The sequence below is a fragment of the Exophiala viscosa genome (genome assembly GCF_022695815.1).
Source record: "Exophiala viscosa unplaced genomic scaffold EDD37scaffold_3, whole genome shotgun sequence".
Lineage (NCBI taxonomy): Eukaryota > Fungi > Ascomycota > Eurotiomycetes > Chaetothyriales > Herpotrichiellaceae > Exophiala > Exophiala viscosa.
Genome location: NW_026944355.1, coordinates 1,789,410 through 1,813,529, shown reverse-complemented (window position 1 = coordinate 1,813,529; position 24,120 = coordinate 1,789,410). Strand labels below are relative to the sequence as shown.

Here is a 24,120-nt window from a genome sequence, read left to right as displayed (position 1 = left end):
AGTAGTCCTTCACCAATTGAGGTTCCGGCCTTGAATTCTTGACAACTTCGCTGAACATTGTGGTGTACTTCGAAATGTTCGAACCCCTCGGAAACGCGCTTGATCAGGACCCGGTTGAGCAGATTGACAGAGTCAAAAAATGGGATGCGCTTCTTGAACACCGCATGCAAAAATTCGCATCGTCCGTTCACAATTCTTCATATCTGAGAAACGCGCCCAAGAACTCGAAGGCTCGTAGAGTAAAGGTAGTCAACTTGGCTGTGATCATTTCCTGGCGTGCCTCCGCACGTCGACCGATAACGTGAAGCACTACTTCAAGAAGGGGGACTGAAGAGCGCTCGAAGCGTTTCGAGTCAAGGACGAACATGACTAAGCCGGCAAGGTGTTTGTGGCTCAGTTGATTGGGGTATGACACCGCAGTGAGGAAAAGAATGCCGGCAGGTGTGCTGTACGCACACAGTCCGTTGTCTTTTTCGAAGATTGTCAACTCGTCTAGCCACGGGTCTACCAATTCCAAGTCCCCAGCCTCCACACCTGGAACATAGTCGAATTGATGTTGGGTTGTGTCGAGGTCAAGATACGGGCAGACTTCCTTGAGGACCAATTGCAGGGGTTCGCGACCTTTGAAATGTTGCTGCTCTCTAGCCTTGATAGCCTCAAATTCCTTCTTCACTTTGTCAAGAAACTCTTGTGCTGCACACGCTTCGTCGACTGTTCCTGCATCCTTCACTCTCTTGTCGAGTATTGAGAGAATTGTTGGCAACGATGGCACCAATGATGGAATGACCGACTTGACCGCGTTTTCATCATCGACGTCCAACTTGTTCACCGGCGCCTCCTGCGCTTGCATTCCCTCGGAGAAAGGCTTCAGACGAGCAAGTTCATCATTCAGATCATCGACCCTGGCTCGCAGCCCGCAGTTTTCATCCTCTAGCTTCTGTATCTGTGCTCCAGTAGGTGGCAAGTCGGCCCAGGTCACGGACTTCATTGTAAAGGAAGCGATGGTTCTTGAAATGATGAATGTTTGGATGTGAGAGAGTCATTCAAAAGAGTGAGGTTGTGGTGTTGTGCTATCAAAACAGAGCAGTGACACGGCAACTCGCCAGTTCAATTCGGGTTCAAGGCAGTGTTATCAGTTTCGATGAAGCTGAGTGACACCCGCCGAATGCGAATGCCATTTCACATGTACCGTCTCATCTGCAGACAGCCTCCAGCCGAGCGTTTCTTGATCTCGATTAGCATTCTAACAGTTCTTCATCGTTCAGCACGATCCTCTTTTTACACCTACTCATACGCACGCAGTCATGGCTGAACCAGGGTTTGAACCGGTCCGACCTGGCAATCCAGCTCTGCACGAAGATATGGCTGAAATCAATTCATGTCTTCCCGCCGTCCTAACCCTCTGCGACGAAGCAAGTGACAAGCTCAAAGATCACGACGCTGTCCTTCAAAAAGACCCACAATCCGATTCTAGTCTCTTCCTCCCCTGGACAGAAGACATCACAGCCTTGCGCACGATGGCAGACATTGCACGAGCAGGTACCAAGCTCCCACCAACCGAGAGCATGGGTAAAGTGGCTATTACACTGCGAAGAATGGCCGAAATCAAAGATACCTTGCGAATTATAGGACTGGTACCAGATCTCGAAATCGAAGACGTTTGGAAACTTAAGGATCTTGTGCGGCACCTTGATGAACTCTCGAACCTGTCAAAGGACGAGTCAGACGGCAGAATCATGAGCGGAGCTGAAGACGAAGCCATGTATCACACCTTCGATGCGCTTGACGACATCAAAACTCGGTGCCAAGAACGTCGCGCAGCTGCCGCAGCAAGAGAGGCGAAGGAGCAACAGGAAGAGACATTGGGGAAGGAGTTACTGCAACAAGTTGAGACTGGCGGAGAACATCCAACCATGTTCATGTCGATGCCAAATCCGATTTGCGAGGATGACGAAGAATGGCTAGTTATTATGCAAGGTCGACAGGACCCTTCTGCAAATATGGCATGCAAGACCTGGTCTTCGAGAGACTGAAAGAAACCTTACTGGTGTAACGGGCGATATCAACCAAGTGCTATTCGAAGAAGTCCCTGGTGCAACGATAAAGTCGATGAGGTGATATTCGAAGTCTTGAATGATGAAGTCGATCATGCTTCATAGTCCGGCTGTTTCTGGACAGACCTGACCAACAAATCAGATCAGGAATGAGATTGACTTCCTACTGGACGCACCTACTTGCAATCCCCATATAAACGACGACCAGTGCGTGAAAAATGAACTTCGTCGTGAACCCATCAGCCAAACGCCAGACATTACTGTACAACGACGGAGCGCGTCTTAGTACTCCTATCAATTCGAAATGAAACGCCTTGACGCTGCTGCTCAGTTCTTCGTATCCCTCGACATCATTGTCGACCCTCCAGTCTCGAAACTGAGCCTGGGACTGCAGTCGACTATACTGCTCTCGGGCGTGTCGTCCGTGTTGCTAGGAGTATACCGGAATCCGTCAACCACGGTGATCTCCCCCTCCAATTCGTCCTCATACCGGGGTGGAGGAGCTGAATAGGACGGCGGAACGTCCGACATTCGACTCGGTCCGACGCCAGCTTCGACGTCGTATCCTCGTGCCCGACCCTCCTCGGCACGGACTATTTCTCTGACAAGATCAGAAGCATTTCGGAGACTGCGGATCTCATTCTGCATGACATCTTCCAAGATACCTTCCTGCTCCAGGATCATCTGTCTCTTCTCTTCGTAGTCGCCCGAGCGTTCACGGTGACTCCTCCACCATGTTGACCACTTGTGTTTGCATGCAGCTTTGCGATATGCCTTCTTTGTCCGACGTTCTTCTTTACGAGCGGCTCTTTCAGCTCGCCGTCGAGGGTCCTTATACCAGGAGCTCTTTGATTTGATGAGACGGAAGATTAATGCCGACAATATGACCAGTAGCAGTAGTGAGATCACAGACAATGATAGTTTATATTCGAAACTGCGTCGTCCTCGGAATCCAAAGATTGCATGTCTAGGAGGCCCACGGGGAGGACCGTGAGGCCCTGGTGGAGGCGGTGGGAAGCCTTCAGGAGGGCCGTGAGGAGGCCCATGGTGGTCTGGTGGAGGACCTTCAGGGGGACCGTCGGGAGGGCCATGGTGTTCCGAAAACTCCTCTGGGTGACCATGGGGAGGGCCATGGTGTTCCCCTTCAGGGCCATGAGGAGGGCCATGGTGCTCGCCTTCGGGGCCATGAGGAGGACCGTGAGGTGGGCCATGGTGTTCGCCTTCCGGACCATGAGGAGGTCCGTGATGTCCCTGAGGTGGATGTTTCAACCCTTCTGGACGACCGTGTGGGGGTCCATCTGGTTTGCCATGATGTTCGTGTTCTTTCCCCGGTCCATCATGCCCTGTTGGCTTTCCTTCAGGTGCATGATGTGGCTTGTGCTCCTTCTCAGGACCCTTCGAAGCCGACGGCAATGAACGAGACTGAGTAGGTGACGGTACATCGACCTGCTTAGGAGGACCGCCCATGCCATGCATGTCTTTCTTCGGACACGTCGGTCCTTTGCATCCTTCCTCATGGTGATGTGAAAAGTGAAGACCAATGAACTTCGAGATAGCAGGAGCTTTCTGGATAGCAGTCCGCCATAGACACTGCATAGTCGAACACGCTTTAAAATCTTGCTTGAGAATGGACATGATTCTGCCCTCAGTGTGTCGAATACGTTCATGCAGTTCTCCCATTTCAGCCTTGAGGTTGTCCAGATGCATATACTCGATCTGCAGAAGGGCATCCAGCGAAGGTTTAGGGTCTTCCATCACAGGTGTGACTGACAACCTCTCCGAAAGCCACTCATCGCAAACCTGTGACGAGACATGTTTGAGTGGTTTGTCTTGAAGACGGAGGACTGCGGGGTGGCCCTTCTGTTTGAATGATGTAGTGAACCCGGAGATCTCCTTGACGGAATTGTGGCCAACAATATCGTCAAATCGGACAGAGATTACTGAGGCCTGACCCTTGAGACATGTCGACTCCCAAGAGGCCAGAACTTCCTTTTCGCCCAGACCATTGGAAGCCCTCGATTTGAATGCGATACGTCCATGGGCCTCTTTGTTCGTCAAGGAAAGCGGAAACCCGTTCAATCGTGGCGGAGAACTGCTACACTCCTCATCGGCCGAGTCGATATCCAGGGTGATTTCCTAAAGAGTTAGAAACATTGAAAAACGAAGGTTGATAAACTCACCAATCCGTCATCTGTACCAATAAAACATCCTTGGCAAGGTGCTCGGAAATGTATCGAGACGTGATCAGGACCTTACATCGGTCAGCAGCTGATTGACAACCCACCAGATTTCCTTACCTGTTGTGCCCGCAACGGTTGTGATATCCTTTGGTTCGGTTTTAACTGGAGAAGAAGGAATGAGAGCGGATAAAGACAAAGAAACGAAAAGACCTTGAAGCAAACAGTACTTCATCGTGAGGTTGTCGAAATGTGAGCTGCCTGCTGGCCTCGAGATCAAGACTCCATTGAGCAAATGCCTGAGGAGAGAAGGTTGAGAAGAGGAGGGATGAGCGGGTTTTGGCTGGTGCCTGACACAAGCGAAGAGGGAAACACAGCCCGGTCCCTGGCAAAACCGTATTTTGGCAGCCGCGTCAGCAGATTCGCGGCCGATAACTAACCACGTGATTGATAAGATCTCGCAATCTTATCACGTGTCAACCATCCGGCTTACATAATTCTTGCCAAGATATCAAAACATCACTGGTCGAAGATGACTTTCAGACAACATCAACCACCAACTGCCGCATGACAGACTCAAAGATCACGATCTCATCATGGTAAATACCTCGATCCGTTATTGAGAATCACGACTGACCGGTAATAGCTCCCCTTAGGCCTCCTGACCGCCGCTCAAGGCCACCCGATGCTTGTTGAGCTAAAGAACGGCGAGACACTCAACGGCCATTTAGTGAATTGCGATACCTGGATGAACCTGACTCTCAAAGAGGTTGTCCAGACAAGTCCAGAAGGCGACAGATTCTGGCGGCTCCCTGAGGTTTATGTCAGAGGAAACAACGTATGTTTTTATCGATCTCTCAATTCTTGACTAACTGTTTAGATTAAATACCTACGTGTACCTGAAGAAATCATCGATCTCGCAAAAGAGCAACAACAAAATCAACAAAGCGGGCACCAACGTGGTCGTGGTGGTCAAGGACATCGTGGAGATCAAGGTGGCAGAGGTGATAGAGGACGTGGTCAAGGCAGAGGACGAGCTCGTGGTAGAGGAAGGGGACAATGAAACCGCATTTGCTCATACAGCTCGACTACAGCAGTTACTTTTCATATCGACGCTCCAGGCTTCACGCCACCGCTATGCTATTCCAGAACGATACCCTCGAAACACAACCTCACCGACGCGGAAGCTGCGATGTGATACATTTAAACACCTACTACTGTTAGCATAGCACGGAACTCAAAATCGGCAAACGTACCTCTTCTGGGACTATTCCCTGGTTGTACAAATACTTTCCTAACCCTCTCACCACTTCGATTTGTTCTTCAGGGGTCAACCCCACAATGACAGTTTCGATAACACTGCCGACACTGGTTTTGTACACGGCGATGAAACTTTGATAGTACATGTATGAGAACAGTCCCATGATGAATTGGCAATCCATTCGGTCGGTCATTCCTCCATGTCCAGGAATACTGTCGCCAAAGTCCTTGATCTTGAATGTTCTCTTCAATCCCGACGCAAAGAACCCTCCGAAAGGCGCGATCAAAGACGCAAACGTGGCAAAGACCAGGATGTGGAATTGCATTGGCGCGATCCAGAATGTGTGATTCAATCCGACCCATTTCCCAAGAACATAGGGTCGTGGGGTAAAAACAGGATTTGGTGTACATTTGAGACCTGTGTAGATGTTCGCTCCCAGGTCATTGACAGGACAGATAAAGTATTTGTAGCGCATCAAGATGTTGCACATGGCGAAGCCGAAGATAATTGTGCAAACCCAGGCTCCCACAAATCCTTCAACGGTCTTCTTGGGAGAAATCTTGATGAGTTGTGTCCGACCAAAGGTGATTCCACAGATGTAGGCGAAAATGTCGTTGGTGATTACCAGAGACACCGGCATAAAGAACCACATCATACCCTCGAAAACGTTGTTCATCATAAAGTGTGCTTGTACGACGATCAAATATAGCGCCATGTGAGTCCATGCAAATTGGGTGAATTGGAATCGGTAATGGCCCTTTTTCAATGAGGCAACGAAGAAAACAAACCCTATATCAGTCAGCAAAGTACAACAATCTTTGAGAGCCACAAACCGAAGAGATACATCATGAGACTGATGAATCGGTGGTGTGTTGCGAAAGGAAGCAAAACCCTATCCACCAGGAGGATATGTTTGAAGTAGTAAATGACACTTTCGCCGTACAGAAAGTACATTGTGATTGCCAGGAAGTACCAATTCAATGCTCGAGTCAATGGCAAGTTCTTCTGTTTTGTTGGAACTTGGGCGATCGCAATGACTTCCTTGAATGATACAATCTGTACTATAGTGATGATCATGAGGATGTAGACATGCCCGGCGAACATGGCGCCAAAGAAACCCCCGATCATGGCCAATGTCCATATTGTTCGTGTGATGAATGTCGCCTTTTTCTTTTCATATTCCGAAGGTTCGACTGCTTTTGCTCCTTTGATCAATGTTCCGTTGCTGTCTGCCTTTTCTCTGTTTCGACTGGGAGGATCGGATACGGTTTCGCTCGAACTGGAGGACTCCTGTCGTCGACGGTCGCTCGCATTGGCATTGCCATTACCTCGATGCTGGAATTTGACCGATCTTGGTTTTGTCATCTTGATTGAAGTCGTGTGTCGCAGTTGAATTTCCAGGAATTCCGGGTGGACGATCGAGATAGGAGGTGGTGATTTGACACGTGCTGTTGGGTGTATGCCCAGCGTAGGTCAGCTTGCACGAAGCTTGTTCCACGTAACGCTGGAACTGCTACCTGACGCGATCAAAGGCAGGACGACGTCGTCGTTGATTACGAAACTGCCTCAATTGATCGGATGTGAGGAGTTACAAAAAAGCCAAAGTTGGAAATCAGGCGCAGCGAAGCAGAGCAAAGCACATGGCTGGGCCCAAGAGAATTTGCGTCATAAAGTCTGTTACTGTACAAGTAAGTCACTTCGGGCATAATTTGGCCGGCGAACATGCACAACTAAATTGACGCTTGACGTGCATGCGACCCGCACCGTGTCGAGGGGAAAAGCGCGTCAACACTTCGACTCAGATACTCATTAACGACAACGGTGTGATGATATTGGGCAGTCTTCCTGATGGAGGTCGAAAATGAATGGCATGGACGACAACGAAGACGAGACAGATCTCTTTGATGATGATTTCGACGGTTTGTCCGAAACCGCTCTTCAGGAATTAGAACAACATGCATTACTCTCTACACAACAACAGATTCACATTGGGGCGAATCCCGCGCAGCCCGCTGTTCGACAGCCGCAACCATTAAGATCCGCCGATTTTGCAGATGACAGTTTCGAAATAGTAGGCGACGAAGGAGTGCCTACACCTGCCGAAGAATATGATGCCTACCCGCTTCGCCGAGAGGCAGCAAAGGCTACTCCGCGAGAACAATTCCGTCAACACAGGTACGGCCAGGCTTATGATGGAGTGCAGAAGACACATAATACCACGGCGAATACTATTCAAGATGAGGTGATGTTAGACATTGGGGAAGATCGAGACGCATTTCGAGGTGGGGTCGATGAGTTGCTGAGAGAGAGGAACAATCTCACACGAGAGCTGCGAAACGTCAAAGATGCAGCACTCATGCAGAAGGGGGAAATCTCCATCATTCGAGCCAATTTCGACAAGGAAAGCAAAGTTTTTGACCGACAGATTGGCTCACTGAAAAAGACCATGGAGGAGGAACAAGCCAGACACACAGCTGTAATGAATGCAATGGTACAGAAAAACAATAATCTGACCACGCAATACAATTTTCTGCAACAAGAACACCAACAGGGTTTGCAAGAGACGAGAACCCTCAAACAGCGTCTGAAGGAGAGGCCACAGTCTGAAGGGGGTCCTGTTACAACACCCAAGCATGGTGTGATGAGTTCGCTGAGGGATGGCTTCGAGGATGACGATGTCATGGTCGTGTCGCCTTCAAAGTCGAACCGACGATCGAAACCTCCCACTCCGAGCAAAAGAAAGCGAAAGGCTGATGGAACAAGTCCTATCAAGCCACTAGTTTTGCGACCAACAGCTCCCAGTACATTGGAGAAACCGGCACAAGAAGCACCACAAATGGAACGAGTGATTCAAATAGTCAGGAAGGACAAAAGAGCCGAAAAGAATCTACGATTCCTCCAGTCAATCCTTGACTATCGTGCTAAGGGACACAAAGAACCACTCTTGGAATCCTTGGTTCAGTTTTCTCTGCCTTCGAGTCCAAAGACGTTCTCGACTATCTTGCTTGAAGGTACAGCACACTTGAAGCAGGATCACTTCTGCGGCGACCTTTCACAGATATTCATCGACCTGTGGTCGAAGTCAATCAAGGAACAGTATTACCAACCTATTTCATTGCTCGTCGAGGTTGTCAACCATCTCATCGACGCCGATATGACTGCGGTAGATGCCGGAATCGTCACTACATTGACTCCTCTCCTGCAATCTACTGTTGCCATCAATGCAGAAAAACGGGTTAAGCACTCGCCAGTCAATCATTCCACTTTTGGCAAGTTCCGACAAACTCCACAATCAGTCTTGAACCATGAAGTCAAGAGTACGCCATGCCTGGAACTTCTGCTGACAATGGCATACATCATCTCCGACGACCACGACTTGCTTACCCTTTTCTGGCGCCTCGTCAATCCCGAATTTGTCTTGATGATGCTGAACGCCTGGCAACCAATTGCGGACATTACACTAATCCTACGCCTCCTGGCAACCAGCACTTTCACACAAACATTCGGCAGCATCTGTGTCAATGACCAACAAGCACAGATTGAGCAGCACATCATGAACCGCATTTGCTATCTTCTATGGGAGACTCCCAAGGTCGATGAAGGTCTACCACCAAACACAGCCATCGAAATTGCTCAATTTCGCGTGGAGGTGATGGATCTTCTAGTCAGAGTGGCCATTTCATCCTCGGCCCATCCTCACGACGACCCAACCCACCACGGCAGCCAACTGATCGCCAGCCATCCGAGCGCCATTGCCCGGATCGTTCGAAGTCTGTACGACGAAGTTGCAGCCATGTACGATCTCACGCCGTCACACGCTCTGCATGCCGAGATCGTGAACAAGGGTATCCAGGTTCTCTTCCGCGTCTTGGAGTTGCACGGTTCGGAGGTAAATTTGCAGGAGAAATTGTCGGTCATCAATGGTGGAGTGCACAAACATCGTGTCGTCCTGACGAGGCTGGCTTTCTCCGAAGGCTTTTACATCGACCGATTGATTACCGATGATACTGTGGCTATGGCGACAAGTATGCTGGAAGAAAGTGTCACACCTGATGAGGCTGATGAATTAATCGAGGCTTTTCCCGGGTTTAAAGGACGAGGACATGCTGCAGATGATGAATGACGTTTTAGTCTGGTAGATGATTGCATAGCGACGGCGTTTGGACATGTTGGACATAGTGATTGTCCTTTGAATGACACGAACTTAATGTCAGTGTCATGAAATAAGTTTAAACATTACTCTAATCGTGATCTCGTAAATAGTGCCGAAAGGATAGTTCACTGCGGAACTTGAATCGTATATGGCAGTTCGTGCCCATCTCCCGGCCTCGCCAATCGAATGACACTACCATTCGACGACCTCGTCCTCGTTCTATGTGGCCTCAAATCCGACGAAGTGGTCGAGCGTAGGGATTCGCTTGCGTTGCTCGGATTGCGACTTCGTCTTGACGTAGCAGACACCATTCGTGAGCTGAGTTGAGGCCTGGACCGTGAACGCGTTGCTCTTGTCGGTGCCGTGCGTAGCGAGTGTGTATCCGTCTCGCCCTCCGTGTACACACGCTCAAGCGACGACAAAGATGGAGCGGAATCCTCTGACACACGACGTGGGATTGTACCATGGTATCGGACAGAGCCGCCATCTGAGAACGTAGAGGCTGCTGACGTTGTTGGATTGGTTTGTTGTATGCTCGAAGTGTCTGACGGCTCGTCGAGATCGTCAAGGTCTAGCATTTCCATGTCCACTGGCGTCATGTTTCGAAGGATTTCAGCAAACATGCGCATTAAGGCTTGAAATTCGTCTTCGGTAACGGGCTGTGGTGAATAGCGCGCTCGCTCGTAGGCTGCGAGAAATGCAACGGTAAGAGACCTATCCGGTACGACACCCAGCTCAATCAGATGTCGAAAATATTGACGCATACCCGTTGTCTCGGGTCGAGTAAGTTCATCAATCACCCTCGGATTCGGACCCTCCTCGAGCGGATCAACAGGCGCGAGACTCACTGCCTTTGCCTCAATCAGGTCGATCAACTCATCAATCACCGTCGAGTACTCCAGATTAGGTAGGTCTTTTCCTGCGGGCGACGACCACCCCGGGTGTTCAATCTTTCCCCATGTCGGTGCGACATTTTTGTTCGAGCTTGTTCGTGATTTGGGAAGGGCTAACATCCTCGTGTAGCCAACGACCGTGTCGTGCTCAATTCTTTTACTACGTGGACGCGCTTGGTATGCGATCACAGCACTCCTTTCCATACATTCTTGGATCAATCGATGTACTCGTCGACCAGGTAAATCCTCCTTTTGGATGGGCATAAACGTCTTGGGAATATCTTTGAGTACCGTACGGTTCGTATAGATGCGGGAGGCGTAGATGAGCGACGCGATAAGTGCGGTGACCACATAATCGCCCGTTATCAGGAAGAGATCGCGAAGGCGATGACGCTTGTAGGACTCATAGAGGGCATCGGCGGGAGTGACGCAGATGAAAATGATGAGGAGGAGAAAGACTATTGTAAATGAGGTACTGTAGAAGATGCGAAAGACGATCTGGCGTGCTCGCGGCATGGCGCCAGTATCATCGTGATTATGAGGTGTCGATTAATGTATTAAATGTATTGGTTAGACGACCAACTGGGAAGAGTGTTGGACGAAGAGTCGAAGAGTCGAAGAGTCGAAGTTGATGATCGTCATCTAAACATGCCAAGCTCCGGGGATTAAGCATAAATGTGGAGACCTAATTGTACATCCGCACTCCAGTGACATTGATTGACAACCTCCGCGGTTCTCCATCCTCTATTGGATACGATTGGATCTTGATATCGTGGGTATCGTCTTTTGTCTGCCATCGTTCTTTGAGTACCTCAATATCTCTCTCACCTGATGACCGCAACATCTGAGCCACGAGCAGGGAATGAGACTGGGTGAGAGACTGGCAGCCACAGATGAAGGAATGGTATCTACAGCAATTGAAGTCATGGACAGGAGTCTGCTATTGCACGCGAGGAACAGCTCGAGTGTCCATAGATAAGCAGAGGCATACATCATACATGGTGCTGAAGGTTATCCCCCTGCAACCTCCTGAACACTCACAGCCTCGTCCCGTCTCCTGAAACATGCCAAGACTGTTTGGAACATTTGCTCCGCCCATGCGCAAGGCTTCGTTCGTGACTACGATTTCGAATCTAGATTGAACTTGTTGCTCGAGGAAGTTTGACTGGAGAAAGGGAACTAGTCAAGCATTGTCACATACAGATCATCCACTAGTCGCCTCCCGTCCCGTCCACGATGGCCGAAAAGTCCCCACCGTCTTTGGCTGCCGTCGCAGTTTCATCACTTATTCTCGGTCTGCTGGCGGGCTACTTTCTCGGTCAAGGCTCCAGCATTGGCCTCTTTGGTCAAGGAAATCCTGGTGACAAGAAAAGCTGGCCCAATAGCTACGACGTCAAAGTCCATGCCGACTCAAGCGACGAACAGGCGGACGATGAAGACGAGGAGGAAGAAGAAGAAGAAGAAGAGGAAGGCGAAGGCGATGGAAACGAGCTCAAAGACTTTCGGGAGTCCACAGAGGAAGTGAAGTTGGTGTTGGCAGTGAGGACGGATCTAGGGATGGGCAAAGGTATGTGTTCTACAAGACTGAAGAAAGTCGACTGACGGTCTCTGCAGGGAAGATTGCAGCACAATGCTCTCATGCCACGCTAGCATGCTACAAGTATCTGGTCAACCATCCTCCATCGGCACCTTTGCTCAAACGTTGGGAATGGGGTGGACAACCGAAAATCGCAGTACAAGCCAAGTCTGAAGAAGAGCTGGAAACTCTGCAAGCACAAGCATTCAGTCTGGGTTTGTGTGCAAGAATCATCCACGATGCTGGTAGAACACAGATTGCTGCTGGTAGTGCGACAGTCCTTGGGGTGCTCGGACCGAAGAGTGTCGTCGACCAGGTCACTGGTGGCTTGAAACTGTTGTGAGCGAAGATTGTGCAGCATGGACACCACTGAAACGGCAGAGAATCGTCGACGACTTAGTGCGCCAGAAGACGAGCATACTGGCATCATTCCGGTCTATGAACCTCGCTTACGAAAGTCAGCGACCATATGTGAACGATGCAAGCGTGCCAGGCATGACTTGACTCGATAGCACAGACTCACTGCTATTACTTTCTTCTGCAGCGACGCAGAGATGCATCACCTAGTGATTCTAGCATCAGGAGAAGATCACCAGACACCGGAACGGACAGTACATCGTTCACTCGACTCGAGAAGAGAATGCCTTGCCATTTACAAATAACTCTCTCGAGTCCCCTTCTCGTCACTCCTATAGATGGCCTCAATCATCTTATGCCTCAAGAGAGCATCCTCAAATGTCGTCACGGTTCCCGAACCTTCTCCCGCATATGCATTCCACGCCTGTCCTACATTATACGAAAATTCTGAAGGGGCCTCAACTTCAATCTCCTTGAGCTTGGCGTCCTTCTCAGTGGACACGAACTTGATGGTGGGATGGAACATCTGGACGTGTCCACTACTTGCCTCCAGCACAAGACTGCCTTTGGTGCCGTTGATCTCCCAATAGAAGTTGTGGCCTGTTAACGACGTGGCGGGCTGGTACACCACTGTGGCGACACCACCACGTTGCAATGTCCCTGTGAGAGCCAGATGATCATGCGAGGTCTTGTCGGCTGTGCGGAGATGTTTGCCCGCATCGTCAACGACGTCAATCTTGGGTCGATTGTTTGCCAACGTGGCTTGAAGGTCCTTGAACTCGCCGAGCACATAACACAACGCATCAACGGCATGACCAAAAGGAATAGTCACCAAGTTGGCTCCATTCTCAACGGGGAACATGTACTCAAAGTAGGGTGTTGCTTGAGGACCGAAAAGACCGCCATGTCCAGTCATGGTCGTGCCCAGAATGTCGCCAAGGTTGCCGTTGAGCACCAATTCCCTGGCCTTAACGATACTTGGGTCCTGTCGTGCTTGCAGGCCAACAAGGTTCTTGACCTTGTGGGATTTTGCCAGGCTCGTCAGTTCTTCAGCTTGCTTGAGGTTGGCCGCGAGAGGCCACTCGATAAAGATGTCCTTGCCGGCTTCCAGCGCTGGTTTGGCAATCTCGTAGTGATCGGGTACTTTGACCGCAACGGCTACCAGATCCACATTGCTATCCTCGAGAAGAGAATCGATCTTGTCATAGTAGGTGACGCCAGAGAGGTTGTATTTCTCGGCAGCTTTCTTCCCTGACTCTACGCTGCTGTTTAGCAGTGCCACGATTTCGTATTTGTCGGTCTTGGAAAAGTAGGGTAAATGAGCACGAGAGGCCCACGAGCTGTTCTGTGTCAGCAAAGATATGCAATCGAACGTGTGCGAACTGACCCTCCTGCAGATAAGCCAACTAGGCCCAACTTGATGGGCGCCATGGTGTTGTAAAATATTTAAGATCTATTCGAATGAATACGAGATGGCGAGCTTGATATATAGATTTGTCATCCGAATATCCGGGGAAGCAAGTGCGCCGATCCCAGCAGAACTGCCGTAACAGCCCCACGTTCAATGACGAGGTTTGGAAACCTCATTCACGATTGGCCTGCGCCCGTATCAAGATATTAGAAGTCATTACCACATTTGGTAGATATCTCGAGCCGGAGGTGACGGATGTGTTCGAAACGGCATCGCATTTCAAGGATCCGGCCGATGTTGGTCGTGTAACGATGCCATCAACTCAGCACTTGTATTTCGCAGCCGCTGCTTCACTCGACTCTTGATATTTTTTTTTGTATTTGTTAAGCAGCTCCAATGAGATCTTCGAACCGCCGCAGACGATGATGACCACCTTAGTCTCGGGAGAAAACTTGCCAAGGTAGTGATTTAAACGTCCATCATAAGCCAAGGCGACACTCACTCCGCAGGCAGGTTCGACGAGATATCGTTCATCGTCGAGAAAGCGCCAGCACGCCGCACAGGCTTCGGCATCATCAAGGACGATAGGCTTGACATTGGGCCGCTGGGCTTCGCGAAAGGCATGCTCCGCGACTCGAATGGCACCCAATGATGTCGCGACTGATGTGATGCCTGGAAGAGTGACCAGCTCACCATTGGTTACTGACTGTGCCAACGAGTCTGCCCCCAATGTTTCGACCGGCAGCACTTGGACATCTTCACCCCATCCGACACGATCCAGACCCTGCATGATCCCGGAAAACAAACCTCCTCCACCTACAGAACAGATTATGACATCTGGTCTTTCAGGCATCTGTTCCTTGAGTTCATCAATCATGGTACTGGCGCCAGCCCATATCGCCGGACGGTCAAAAGGATGGATGTAGATGCCTTTCTCGCCGCGTTCCTCGGCTTTGGGGATGACAGTCTCCCGGAGATACTCATCTGCATAGAACCAGCTGTCACCATGGATTATAACCTCGCTTGCACCGGAGGCAAAAAGCTTTTGCACGGTCCAGTCATCAGTACTGGTCGGTACAACGACTGAAGCTTTGTAGCCTAGAGACTTCGCTGCCGTGACACACGCGAGGCCAGCATTGCCTCCGGACGACGAGAAGAAGTGAAGAGGTCTATCATCAGATGAGTTCTCTTTGTGTTGGTCGATACTCGTCAGCACCATATTGCCAATACCGCGTGATTTGAATGAAGATGATGGTTGGAGGTTCTCAAGCTTCAAAAAGATTCGGCTGGGAGTTGTTAGCAAAGAGAACGGATATGCTGGAGAGACCATACCATCCAGCGATCTTTGACAACACGCCTGATTCGAGCAGTGGTGTCAAAATCCATGGTTTAGTAGTTTCAGACATTCTTGCAATGGCCAGCTTTCGTGACTTGGTGTATCCGTACAATTTCTTCTATCTCGAGGGCATTTTCCGTCGTCGATCCTGCCGAAATAAATTCTTTTTATATCACCGGCCTCCCGGAAGCAAAGCACGCCCTGTGACAACGACACGTTGTTCAGTATATGATTGCGCTCAGGAAGGGCCTGATGTTTTATATGAGATACTTGTCGATGCTTCTCGGTTAATCGTAGATTGGATTGGTGGAACAAGTAGGTACTGAAAAATGTACTGTGGTAGACGTACCTCGTATCGAAAATGGAAACGAAATACGAAGATGAATTCTGAGGAGATGAGCACATGGGAGATCAATCAGTCACTTTTGGAGTCATAAGGTCGACGACATCCAAATACCACTTTCTCTGCCTCGATTCATCTATGTCTACTCAATAATACCCATCTTCGCTACCCATCATGGGTTCATCTCCCCTTCCCGTCAGCTTGCAAAGCAAGTTACAAAAGCCTCAGCGGTTCTCCCGATTGAGAGACATTCAAGGCAATGTCAACATGTATGCTCCCCGCAGTCCCGTTCAGATAGGTACCAAGTCTCACACCTTTACAGATTGCGCAATATCGTTTTCGCTTTCTTCTTGTTGCGCGTCTTCCGTAAATCCTTCTACTTCCTCCGCGGTCATGGCCCCATCGGCTCAGTCCTCGTTCTATACCACCAACTTCACAAGACCGCCTACACGCTATTCCTCAACATGCCGGGCGTGAAGCAGCAGGTGTCGAAACAGATGGAGATCGCGAAGAAGGACATGGAAGAAAAGCTCGTGCCTTCAGGACCTGGCACGACCCATTACCGGAGCCTACCAAAGGAGCCATGGACAAAGGAACAACTTCACACCGAACTAGAATCGCTCGCTGCCATGAAGCGGACGAGATGGGAAGAAGGCAAAGTGTCCGGTGCAGTCTACCACGGCGAAGATTCGTTGCTGGACGTCCAAAGTGAAGCCATGAGGTTGTTCAGCGTTGCCAATCCGATTCATGCCGATGTGTTTCCTGCGGTAAGGAAGATGGAGGCAGAAGTGGTTGCAATGGTGCTGGCCTTGTTCAATGCGCCTGAATCGGGTGCTGGAGCCACGACATCAGGAGGCACGGAGTCGATCCTAATGGCCTGCCTATCAGCGCGACAGAAGGGATATGCTGAGCGAAGGATCACCGAACCCGAGATGATCATCCCGAACACAGCCCATGCTGCATTCCACAAAGCTGCCAGTTACTTCAAGATCAAGTTGCACACTGTGGCATGCCCGGGACCCGAGTATATGGTCGATGTCAACAAAGTCAGGAGACTGATCAACCCGAATACTGTCCTTCTTGTCGGATCAGCACCCAACTATCCTCATGGCATCGTCGACAACATCCCAGCCCTCTCCAAGCTCGCGCTATCTTACAAGATTCCCCTACACGTCGACTGCTGTTTAGGTTCATTCATCATGCCATGCCTGTCCAAAGCTGGTTTCCCTTCGCCATGGGCCGATGAGGGTGGTTTCGACTTCCGTCAACCTGGTGTGACGTCCATCAGCGTTGATACTCACAAATATGGCTTTGCTCCGAAGGGAAATAGTTGCATCCTCTACCGTAATCGACAACTTCGAGAATATCAATACTTTGTCTGTCCGCAGTGGGCCGGCGGTGTGTATGGATCACCCAGTATCGCTGGCTCTCGTCCTGGTGCACTCATTGCAGGCTGCTGGGCAAGCATGATGTCAGTCGGCGAAAAGGGCTATGTTGATGCTTGCCACAAGATTGTCAGTACGAAATTGACCATCGAGAATGCGGTCAGGGAACATCCCGTACTGAAAGAAACGCTGCAAATAATGGGTCATCCAATGGTCAGTGTTGTGGCGTTTGATTCCTTCGATCCGACTATATCAATCTACGATGTTGCTGATGGCATGTCGAAACGGCATTGGCATTTGAACTCGCTGCAAGATCCCGCAGGTGTACATGTCGCTGTCACTTTGCCTATGACACGGCCTGGTGCGGTGGATGGCTTGATTGACGATCTTGTGGCCGTGGTTAGTGATGAGAAAGAGAGGGCAATTGAGAGACTCAAGGCTGGTGGGCCGATCGAGACAGGCAAAGGCACCAGTGCTCAATTGTATGGTGTTGCCGGAAGTTTGCCAGACAAGAGTATTGTTGAGAAGATGGCGGTTGCTTATTTGGATACCCTTTACAAAGCATGATTTCCTAATGGCCAGAGGCAGGGAACGGTTGATTTCCCGATCATGCGCGCATCGGAGACAGGACTGACTCTTTTCCCAGACAGGCGAATGATCTTACTTTTTTCTCTCATGCATGAACCCCGCCTGAAGCGAATCGAACCACGTTGCTAGTCGTTATTGGACGATCTAGGTGATCCTGTGTGGACATGCACAGAGCCTCAGACAGGTCATTCGCCATTGGAGAAGATAAAGAGGGTGCCGCTGGATGCCTAGGTGTTACAATGCTCTTCAGCCTTACGGATACGCGACATGATGTGCCGTTTTCTCCTTACTGATCGCGTGTTACTCTTTCCCCCCATGCAACAGCAACGGACATGTGAAGAAGTCTGAAAGCGCATTTCCTTTTGGAACCATATTTCTTGCTCATATCGCATCTTGTAATCGTCAGCATCGATTCAATCCGCTGAAGCATGGCAGAGTCCTTTGCATACGAGGCTGTGAGGTTGATATGTTCCATCCTGCCTGACTGTACCGAAGCAATCATCCTTTTGAAGCAAAATGGCATTCAACTTCGAATCGTGTCGGATATAAGTGATGCCTTGCATCGTCGATTTACAGATGTCAAAACCAGATTGCTGAAAATACTGGAAATAGATCTGTAGTCTAGCAACCATTTACACATCTCGATTCAGCAAGTCGAGAGAGACTCATCCGCGCAATCTTCAAAGGCTCTGCGGCCACCGTTTTTATTGTGAGGCGTAACCTGAAAGATTTAGCAAGTGAGGCTTCCGATGTCAAGATACCATGGGATCAGACGCTCGGGTTTTTGGAGACCTTTGATGGGTGCCTCCAAAGACTCGCTTCCATCGGGACAAGGTGACCTACGAATTGAATTTATTATGCCGAGATATGACTTCTGACTATTTTCCAGATCAAGTGTACGATTTGAGAACTCGGACCGAGATGCCATTGAGCAGCATTCTTCGCGTGCTTTGGACGCCAAGTCGAAGTTCGGTAAGAGCGAGGCACGCAGCCCGCCTCAGCCAGTCCGTCAGTCGTCCAAACATGAAAACGGGGCGCCCAAACAGCCAACACAGGCACACTTGAATTGCGAAGGCTATAAGAGAGGCCTCGAAGAAGGGCGCAAAAAGCATTATGCAGAAGTTTGCGACACACTCAAAGCCATGAACATTGTCAGTGGTGGATCAAGCAAAGAGGGAAACGTCACTTTGTTAGCACAGGCGATCCAAAAGAACAATATCAAAGGCGTCAACCTCTTGCTGGATCTAGGCGCGGATGTCAATGGACTCTCACGAGCTGACTCTCAAGTTTCAAAGAACCTTCCACTATGCCTTGCGTCTGCGAAAGCTTCCACGGACGTCGTGAACGCTCTTTGTGGCAAAAGGAGCCCGGATAGAAGCTCGGAACGTCTGGGGAAGCACGCCTCTTATTTCAGCAGCCGCAGCAGGCTGGATTACGATGGTCAAATGCCTTATCGAAGACCACCACGCTAATATCGAAGCGACAAAGGATTCTAAACCATGGGAGGGTTGCACTCCATTAGCGGTGGCCGCTGCCTGTGGTCATCTGAAAACTCTACAGAGCCTTATAGACATGAAGGCAGACACAGGAGTGCTGAACAGGGAAGGTCAAAATCTTTTACAGATCGCCGCGAATCAGGGTCGTAAAGATATCGTCGAGTATCTTATTCAGACTGGATCTCAAATTGGTGACCAGAACGCCTCTACCAAGGACACTGCTCTACATTATGCCATCAGTAAAGGCCACAAAGAAGTGGCCGGGTACTTGATCGACCGGACGCAATCGATACTCGAGATTCCGAACAAGAAAAACCAGACTCCGTTACACACTGCCGTCATTTCTAAGCGGCCTGGAATGGTCAAATTGCTGTTGTCTCATAAGGTGGAGACAAAAGTCAAAGATGAACTTGGAAAGACGCCATTACAGCACGCAATGGACATTCAGGATGATAACGGGAACGTTTCACTGGCGATATTGGAAGAGTTCCTTGCGCAACACAGACCAGGCGTCTACTTCGTTCGAGATTTCCACGCCTTGTCACATGCGATTCGGGATAACAAACTTCAACATGTAGAGAAGATTGTAGGAAAAGATCCGAGCCTCATCACGGTCTTGCCTGCCTCGGAAAGCGGATTGTACCCAGCGTTGCATGAGGCTGTCAGGAACGGCCGGGCCTCCATCGTCAAACTGCTCGGACGCTGCTCGGAAACAAATCCTAATCTTGCCGACAGAAATGGGCAGACGCCATTGCACCATGCTATACTCAAAGGACAAGACAAAATGCTTGATGCTTTATTGGCGATGGGCGCAGACGTGACCCGAACAGACACGAAGAACGGATATTATCCGCTACACTATGCAGCTCAGCAGCAGAACTTTAGCGCCATGAAGAAGCTCGTCGAAAGAGGTGCAAAGCCAAAGATCCGGATCCCAGGTCCCGCATGCCAGTTCTATAAGGCCAAAGGCATTTCCACAATGGACGCAAGATGCTTGCTCGTGAATCTTCCTGAAAACAAGCGCAAGAAGGAGTTTAATGAGATGAAGAATTTCCTGCGCGATGCTATGAAGCGGTAATCATGCTGCACATTAAAATGACGGTCAGCCTGGCAACAATATGGGAGGAAGTCACTCTGACCCAGAACATCTTCCATCTGGTACGGTAATATCACAATGCAGCAGCAAACCAGCTTCAACAATCTCAACCAGTTGACCCACCTTGTCTGGGGGATATTCGTGGCTTTGAGGGGCCCTCGACAGTCTTCAGCCCGTAATACGCCCGAGACCAACCCCCCGGGGCCCCTGAAAATCATTGTCAGACAGAAACATCGCTGTCGCCATCAGCCGTAGTCCCGACCAGACCAAGCAAACTCTTGACCTGCTCGATCCGTTGCCTGACTCTAGTCGTCCGTCTGCTGGGCTCCTCGAACCACAGACTCGCCTCGGTTTCGGCGTCGGTGAAATGTGCCAACGCTTTCTGAAGATGTTTCTCTCGTTGGCTGAGCTGCGACTTCGATGATGAGGACGAAATTGGCGTTGACTGTCCTGTGCCTTGACTGCTGCTGCCATTCGACGTTGAAGTGCTTGTGCTCGAATGGCATGAACCATTGCAGCACGTCGTGGTACTCTTGGGGCCTAAATGCAGTATGTTCGACACATGCTGCATATCACGAGTCGCGCTACGGTCTGCCGCCGTTCGAGCTCGAAGTTCAGCCTCTTCCGCTAGCTCAGCTTTTCTCACCTCACACCTCCCTAAGCCCTCGAGCGCAGCGAATCTAGTTTTGGCGCGGCCAAACCCCTCCGAAGTGTCAGCCCGCTCCAGTGCTTGTCGAAAGTATTCCATGGCTGTATCGACCCGGTCCTGCTCGAGGGCATCATCCGCGACATTGGTCAGCGTCCAGAGGACATTACGCGCGTTCAGTCCATACACGCATTCCTGGTCGGCCAACAGCCTGGCACGCATGAGAGAGCGTTCGGATTGGAATTCCGTTCCGGAGTGGTAGAGGCCGTCGCACAGTCGTTCTTGGAGATAGAGCGTCTTCCAGTCGTAGGGATTGTGCGTAGAAAGATGTGCCGTGGCTAGTCTTAGACTGGTGAGAACCAGATTGATCAGATTGAACAGATCGGAGGTGACGAGTTGTTGGATAAGGATGGAAAAGTATATGCTCAGGGCATGCGTCGGACCGAGGACGAGTCTCGACATTTCGGCCGTGTATTGGAGAAGTTGGGTCTTGAGACCTTTGAGCGCCGTGTGTTCGTGTCGTGACAATTCGCATATGATGGTGAGCATAAGAGATAGACTCATTGGGTGGTCGTTGGACAGAATTTGCGAAATCACGTCGAAGCCTTTTTGAAAATTGGCGAATGCTTTGTCCGATCTTGAGCTGTATGAAACGCCTGATGCTGAGAACGCGAGCAAGGAGATTCCATCTTGCATTCTGGATGCGAACATGGCGTGGACGGTATGTGCGTGGACTGCTGGCTCCGTATGTGTGAGTGATCTGGCGGAGACGGTGTAGGATGACATGTACGCGGACATGCTATAGGTGAGCTGTTCTAGGGAGTGAAAGGTCTGCGGACGGAGGAAGGTGGGTATTGCGGTGCATGCCAACGTCTTTGGATCCTGGTTATTGGACGAGTAACGCCTGGTCTGGACGACACAAGATGGGTGCTGCTCCTCAGGATGTTCATTCGCCTGGACGTCTGGGGATACGTGCTTTTGGCCGTTCTCCCCAGCGTCCGCCACATTCGCATCCTCATCATGTCGATCACTGTCCGCAGCTTTGGACTCCGGTGTCGTCGTGCCGGTGACAAGTTCGACATCGTCGCTCAAAACAAAGTCGTCGTTCTGCTGTTTGACCCAGTTGACAGGATCGTTGATATTCTTGCGACGAAAGTACCGCAGGAACTCGCTGTGGTCAACGACTTCTCCTCGGATCCTGAAACCAGGTGACATGGTACGCTGGTTGATAACGTGTCTGTCGAGGTATTGTGCGAGAAGGTGGGCTGCCGTACGCATCTCGGGGGATTTGTGGTTGCGACCTAGTTTCCAGCGTCGGATGCGGGTGTGTAGCATTCGCTCACTGGGGTTGAAGTCAACGAAAAGATTCGAGCCAAGTTTATATACATGCATCGCCAGACGTCCTTGTCTGAATGCAATCCTTCAAGCCGGCACCGGGGCCCCCAGCTGAGCCCACAGTCTTCCGACAACTGTACTTCTATGACAAGGCAGATAGGGAAAGTTAGACGTACTTGACGAAGAATCCCATCTGATGCAAGCGTCGTAGCACTTGCGCCAAAGGTTGTCTCTCGTCCGCATACAAAAGTGTTATTGTCGCTCGCATGGCTTCCCATTCCGCATTGGTGTAGGATTTGAAAGGGGGGGATTTGTTCCTTCCTGGAGCCGCCTGGCAGGTGAACGACGCATTGGCATTGCCAAAATGGACATCATGGACCGGTAAGCCTAGAGTAGCCACAGCCATTCTTTAGTTCGTCTTGAGTTTTGACTTCTCTCTAATCGATGGTAAAAGAGAAGTGGACTGAAGGATGAAGCTAGACACGAAGCCGCGAGAAGGTAAGGAAATTAGGTTGTGCTAGATGTACGAGCCCGCCTGTTAGCCTCATCTTGACTGTATATATCGCAGGACGGATCAAGGATGACATACCCATAAGAGACATATCGTCGTAGCCTCGTGCAGCGGGGTGGGGTGCATATCAGGCGGGGCAGTGCCAGTTACACCCTTGTCGCGAGGCGGTGCTTCTGCAGCCTAATGCAAGGTGGTTTTGTTGGCTCAGGCGCTGAGTGATGCTGTCTGGGTGTTCAAACCTGTGGGCAGAGTACATCATTTGAAGGTGCAATGGTTGGTCCGCCTATCGTCGCGACATAAATACTCTTGACAATACACGAGTGTTTGCCTGCTCTTGCTGTAACAACGCTCTTTCCTTCAAACCACGGCGGTCGGGCTCTGGATGTTACTCTTTCTCCCACCTGGTAAAATACTGCCTCCAATCATGCTCCTCCCGGAATTGAAGCAGCTCCCTGACCTTGCGGTTGCTTATTGGGGCCTCTGTAGGCTCTATCGCCCTTGTATGAGGTACATGCGGGTACAACTTCTTGAGAAACTCACTTGTCACAGCCATATTCGTCATGGTAGTATTTGTAGCGTTGAACACCTGAAAGCCCAACCCAGACACCTCCAGTCCGCGATGACACATCAGCCCAAGATCTCTTGCATCCGTGTAGGACCACCCATGCATATACCACTTTTCAGGTTCATGAACGTATCCGTAGAACATATCACTGTTGTATTCGTCCGGTGTGAACACTCGCCCGATTCGGAGACAATAGATGTCGACGTTGAACTTGGCCGCTTAGCTTCTGGCGATCTTCTCTCCACAGACCTTGGACAATGCATATGGATCTGTCGGGTTCACATCAAGCTCTTCATCGATTGGGAACGACGGGTACTCGATGTGACCTTGACCGAAAGCAACGCCGTAGACTGTGACGCTGCTGGCAATGATGATCTTCTTGATGCCGAGTTTGCACGCCGCTTCGATGACATTATGCATGCCTAGGACGTTGGTGCGGAATGTTTCGCTGTCCGACGCGATCATCGGCGTGGAAAGGCCGGCAAAGTGAATGACCGTATCGACCACTCTTGGTGTCTCTGCAGGGAAAGGCTCTCCCAATCCCATATGAGTGTTCAGTGCGCTGAAGACCTCGCCGGCGTTGGTCATGTCGACTTTCATGGAATATACACCGAGGTCTGGCGCTGGCACCAAATCAAGGTTGATAATTTCGTGACCATATTTGAGTAGCTCTTTGACGACATAACGTCCTACCTTGCCGCTTCCGCCTGTGAATGCTATCCGCTTGGGAGGCATTTTGGCAGAATTCGATCGAATCTTGAGGTTGGCAAGATGGCGAAGAGGCCTAGTTCGGTAGAAGCTTCTCAGCCGTCACCCCGCAATTTATATAAAGAGGCATAGGCCCTTCGTTTCAAGTATTCTCATTATCGTACCGACCTGATCATTGCTTCCCAGCAAATCGCTTTGAAGCAGTGTCTGATCATAATTATACAACTGT

At 50.3% G+C, this 24,120-nt stretch overlaps 14 protein-coding genes across 14 annotated transcripts; 5 read left to right on the top strand and 9 right to left on the bottom strand.

Annotated features, from left to right (window-relative positions):
• Positions 1–187: 187 nt before the first annotated feature.
• EDD37DRAFT_607833 (uncharacterized protein) lies at positions 188–988 on the bottom strand (the record flags this gene model as incomplete). Its single annotated transcript, XM_062815000.1, has 1 exon — positions 188–988. One exon carries the CDS (start codon positions 986–988, stop codon positions 188–190), a length of 801 nt encoding a protein of 266 aa, XP_062672146.1.
• A 158-nt stretch (positions 989–1,146) lies between these two features.
• EDD37DRAFT_336376 (uncharacterized protein) lies at positions 1,147–2,207 on the top strand. The gene has a single exon (XM_062811641.1). It carries the CDS (start codon positions 1,305–1,307, stop codon positions 2,031–2,033), a length of 729 nt encoding a protein of 242 aa, XP_062672145.1. The 5' UTR covers positions 1,147–1,304; the 3' UTR covers positions 2,034–2,207.
• A 399-nt stretch (positions 2,208–2,606) lies between these two features.
• EDD37DRAFT_336894 (uncharacterized protein) lies at positions 2,607–4,773 on the bottom strand. Its single transcript, XM_062811646.1, has 5 exons — positions 4,352–4,773; positions 4,235–4,305; positions 3,302–4,190; positions 2,720–3,256; positions 2,607–2,655 (listed from the first exon to the last, which is right to left on the bottom strand). The coding sequence occupies exons 1-5, from the start codon at positions 4,464–4,466 to the stop codon at positions 2,648–2,650; spliced, it is 1,620 nt and encodes a 539-aa protein (XP_062672144.1). The 5' UTR covers positions 4,467–4,773; the 3' UTR covers positions 2,607–2,647.
• On the top strand, positions 4,764–5,373 carry EDD37DRAFT_336758 (uncharacterized protein). The gene is made up of 3 exons (XM_062811644.1): positions 4,764–4,830; positions 4,878–5,069; positions 5,112–5,373. The coding sequence occupies exons 1-3, from the start codon at positions 4,828–4,830 to the stop codon at positions 5,292–5,294; spliced, it is 378 nt and encodes a 125-aa protein (XP_062672143.1). The 5' UTR covers positions 4,764–4,827; the 3' UTR covers positions 5,295–5,373.
• On the bottom strand, positions 5,112–7,133 carry EDD37DRAFT_626775 (phosphatidate cytidylyltransferase). The gene is made up of 3 exons (XM_062816326.1): positions 6,326–7,133; positions 5,488–6,281; positions 5,112–5,442 (listed from the first exon to the last, which is right to left on the bottom strand). Exons 1-3 carry the CDS (start codon positions 6,855–6,857, stop codon positions 5,404–5,406), a joined length of 1,365 nt encoding a protein of 454 aa, XP_062672142.1. The 5' UTR covers positions 6,858–7,133; the 3' UTR covers positions 5,112–5,403.
• Positions 6,994–9,692, top strand: EDD37DRAFT_336866 (uncharacterized protein). The gene has a single exon (XM_062811645.1). It carries the CDS (start codon positions 7,354–7,356, stop codon positions 9,613–9,615), a length of 2,262 nt encoding a protein of 753 aa, XP_062672141.1. The 5' UTR covers positions 6,994–7,353; the 3' UTR covers positions 9,616–9,692.
• EDD37DRAFT_336975 (uncharacterized protein) lies at positions 9,578–11,134 on the bottom strand. The gene has a single exon (XM_062811647.1). The coding sequence runs from the start codon at positions 11,052–11,054 to the stop codon at positions 9,771–9,773; it is 1,284 nt and encodes a 427-aa protein (XP_062672140.1). The 5' UTR covers positions 11,055–11,134; the 3' UTR covers positions 9,578–9,770.
• A 640-nt stretch (positions 11,135–11,774) lies between these two features.
• EDD37DRAFT_648685 (peptidyl-tRNA hydrolase PTH2-domain-containing protein) lies at positions 11,775–12,457 on the top strand (the record flags this gene model as incomplete). Its single annotated transcript, XM_062818048.1, has 2 exons — positions 11,775–12,105; positions 12,153–12,457. The coding sequence occupies 2 exons, from the start codon at positions 11,775–11,777 to the stop codon at positions 12,455–12,457; spliced, it is 636 nt and encodes a 211-aa protein (XP_062672139.1).
• An 84-nt stretch (positions 12,458–12,541) lies between these two features.
• EDD37DRAFT_336263 (NAD-binding Rossmann fold oxidoreductase family protein) lies at positions 12,542–14,053 on the bottom strand. Its single transcript, XM_062811639.1, has 3 exons — positions 13,859–14,053; positions 12,634–13,811; positions 12,542–12,562 (listed from the first exon to the last, which is right to left on the bottom strand). The coding sequence occupies exons 1-2, from the start codon at positions 13,900–13,902 to the stop codon at positions 12,767–12,769; spliced, it is 1,089 nt and encodes a 362-aa protein (XP_062672138.1). The 5' UTR covers positions 13,903–14,053; the 3' UTR covers positions 12,542–12,562; positions 12,634–12,766.
• Positions 14,054–15,511, bottom strand: EDD37DRAFT_336070 (tryptophan synthase beta subunit-like PLP-dependent enzyme). The gene is made up of 2 exons (XM_062811638.1): positions 15,215–15,511; positions 14,054–15,168 (listed from the first exon to the last, which is right to left on the bottom strand). The coding sequence occupies exons 1-2, from the start codon at positions 15,286–15,288 to the stop codon at positions 14,205–14,207; spliced, it is 1,038 nt and encodes a 345-aa protein (XP_062672137.1). The 5' UTR covers positions 15,289–15,511; the 3' UTR covers positions 14,054–14,204.
• Positions 15,475–17,926, top strand: EDD37DRAFT_336305 (sphinganine-1-phosphate aldolase). Its single transcript, XM_062811640.1, has 3 exons — positions 15,475–15,830; positions 15,884–17,540; positions 17,597–17,926. Exons 1-2 carry the CDS (start codon positions 15,736–15,738, stop codon positions 17,511–17,513), a joined length of 1,725 nt encoding a protein of 574 aa, XP_062672136.1. The 5' UTR covers positions 15,475–15,735; the 3' UTR covers positions 17,514–17,540; positions 17,597–17,926.
• Positions 17,927–18,376: 450 nt separating this feature from the next.
• On the bottom strand, positions 18,377–18,808 carry EDD37DRAFT_336003 (uncharacterized protein). Its single transcript, XM_062811637.1, has one exon. It carries the CDS (start codon positions 18,644–18,646, stop codon positions 18,425–18,427), a length of 222 nt encoding a protein of 73 aa, XP_062672135.1. The 5' UTR covers positions 18,647–18,808; the 3' UTR covers positions 18,377–18,424.
• Positions 18,809–20,346: 1,538 nt separating this feature from the next.
• EDD37DRAFT_607821 (uncharacterized protein) lies at positions 20,347–22,050 on the bottom strand (the record flags this gene model as incomplete). Its single annotated transcript, XM_062814999.1, has 1 exon — positions 20,347–22,050. One exon carries the CDS (start codon positions 22,048–22,050, stop codon positions 20,347–20,349), a length of 1,704 nt encoding a protein of 567 aa, XP_062672134.1.
• Positions 22,051–23,003: 953 nt separating this feature from the next.
• Positions 23,004–23,918, bottom strand: EDD37DRAFT_657075 (uncharacterized protein; the record flags this gene model as incomplete). Its single annotated transcript, XM_062818875.1, has 2 exons — positions 23,004–23,393; positions 23,433–23,918. 2 exons carry the CDS (start codon positions 23,916–23,918, stop codon positions 23,004–23,006), a joined length of 876 nt encoding a protein of 291 aa, XP_062672133.1.
• Between the last annotated feature and the right edge of the window lie 202 nt (positions 23,919–24,120).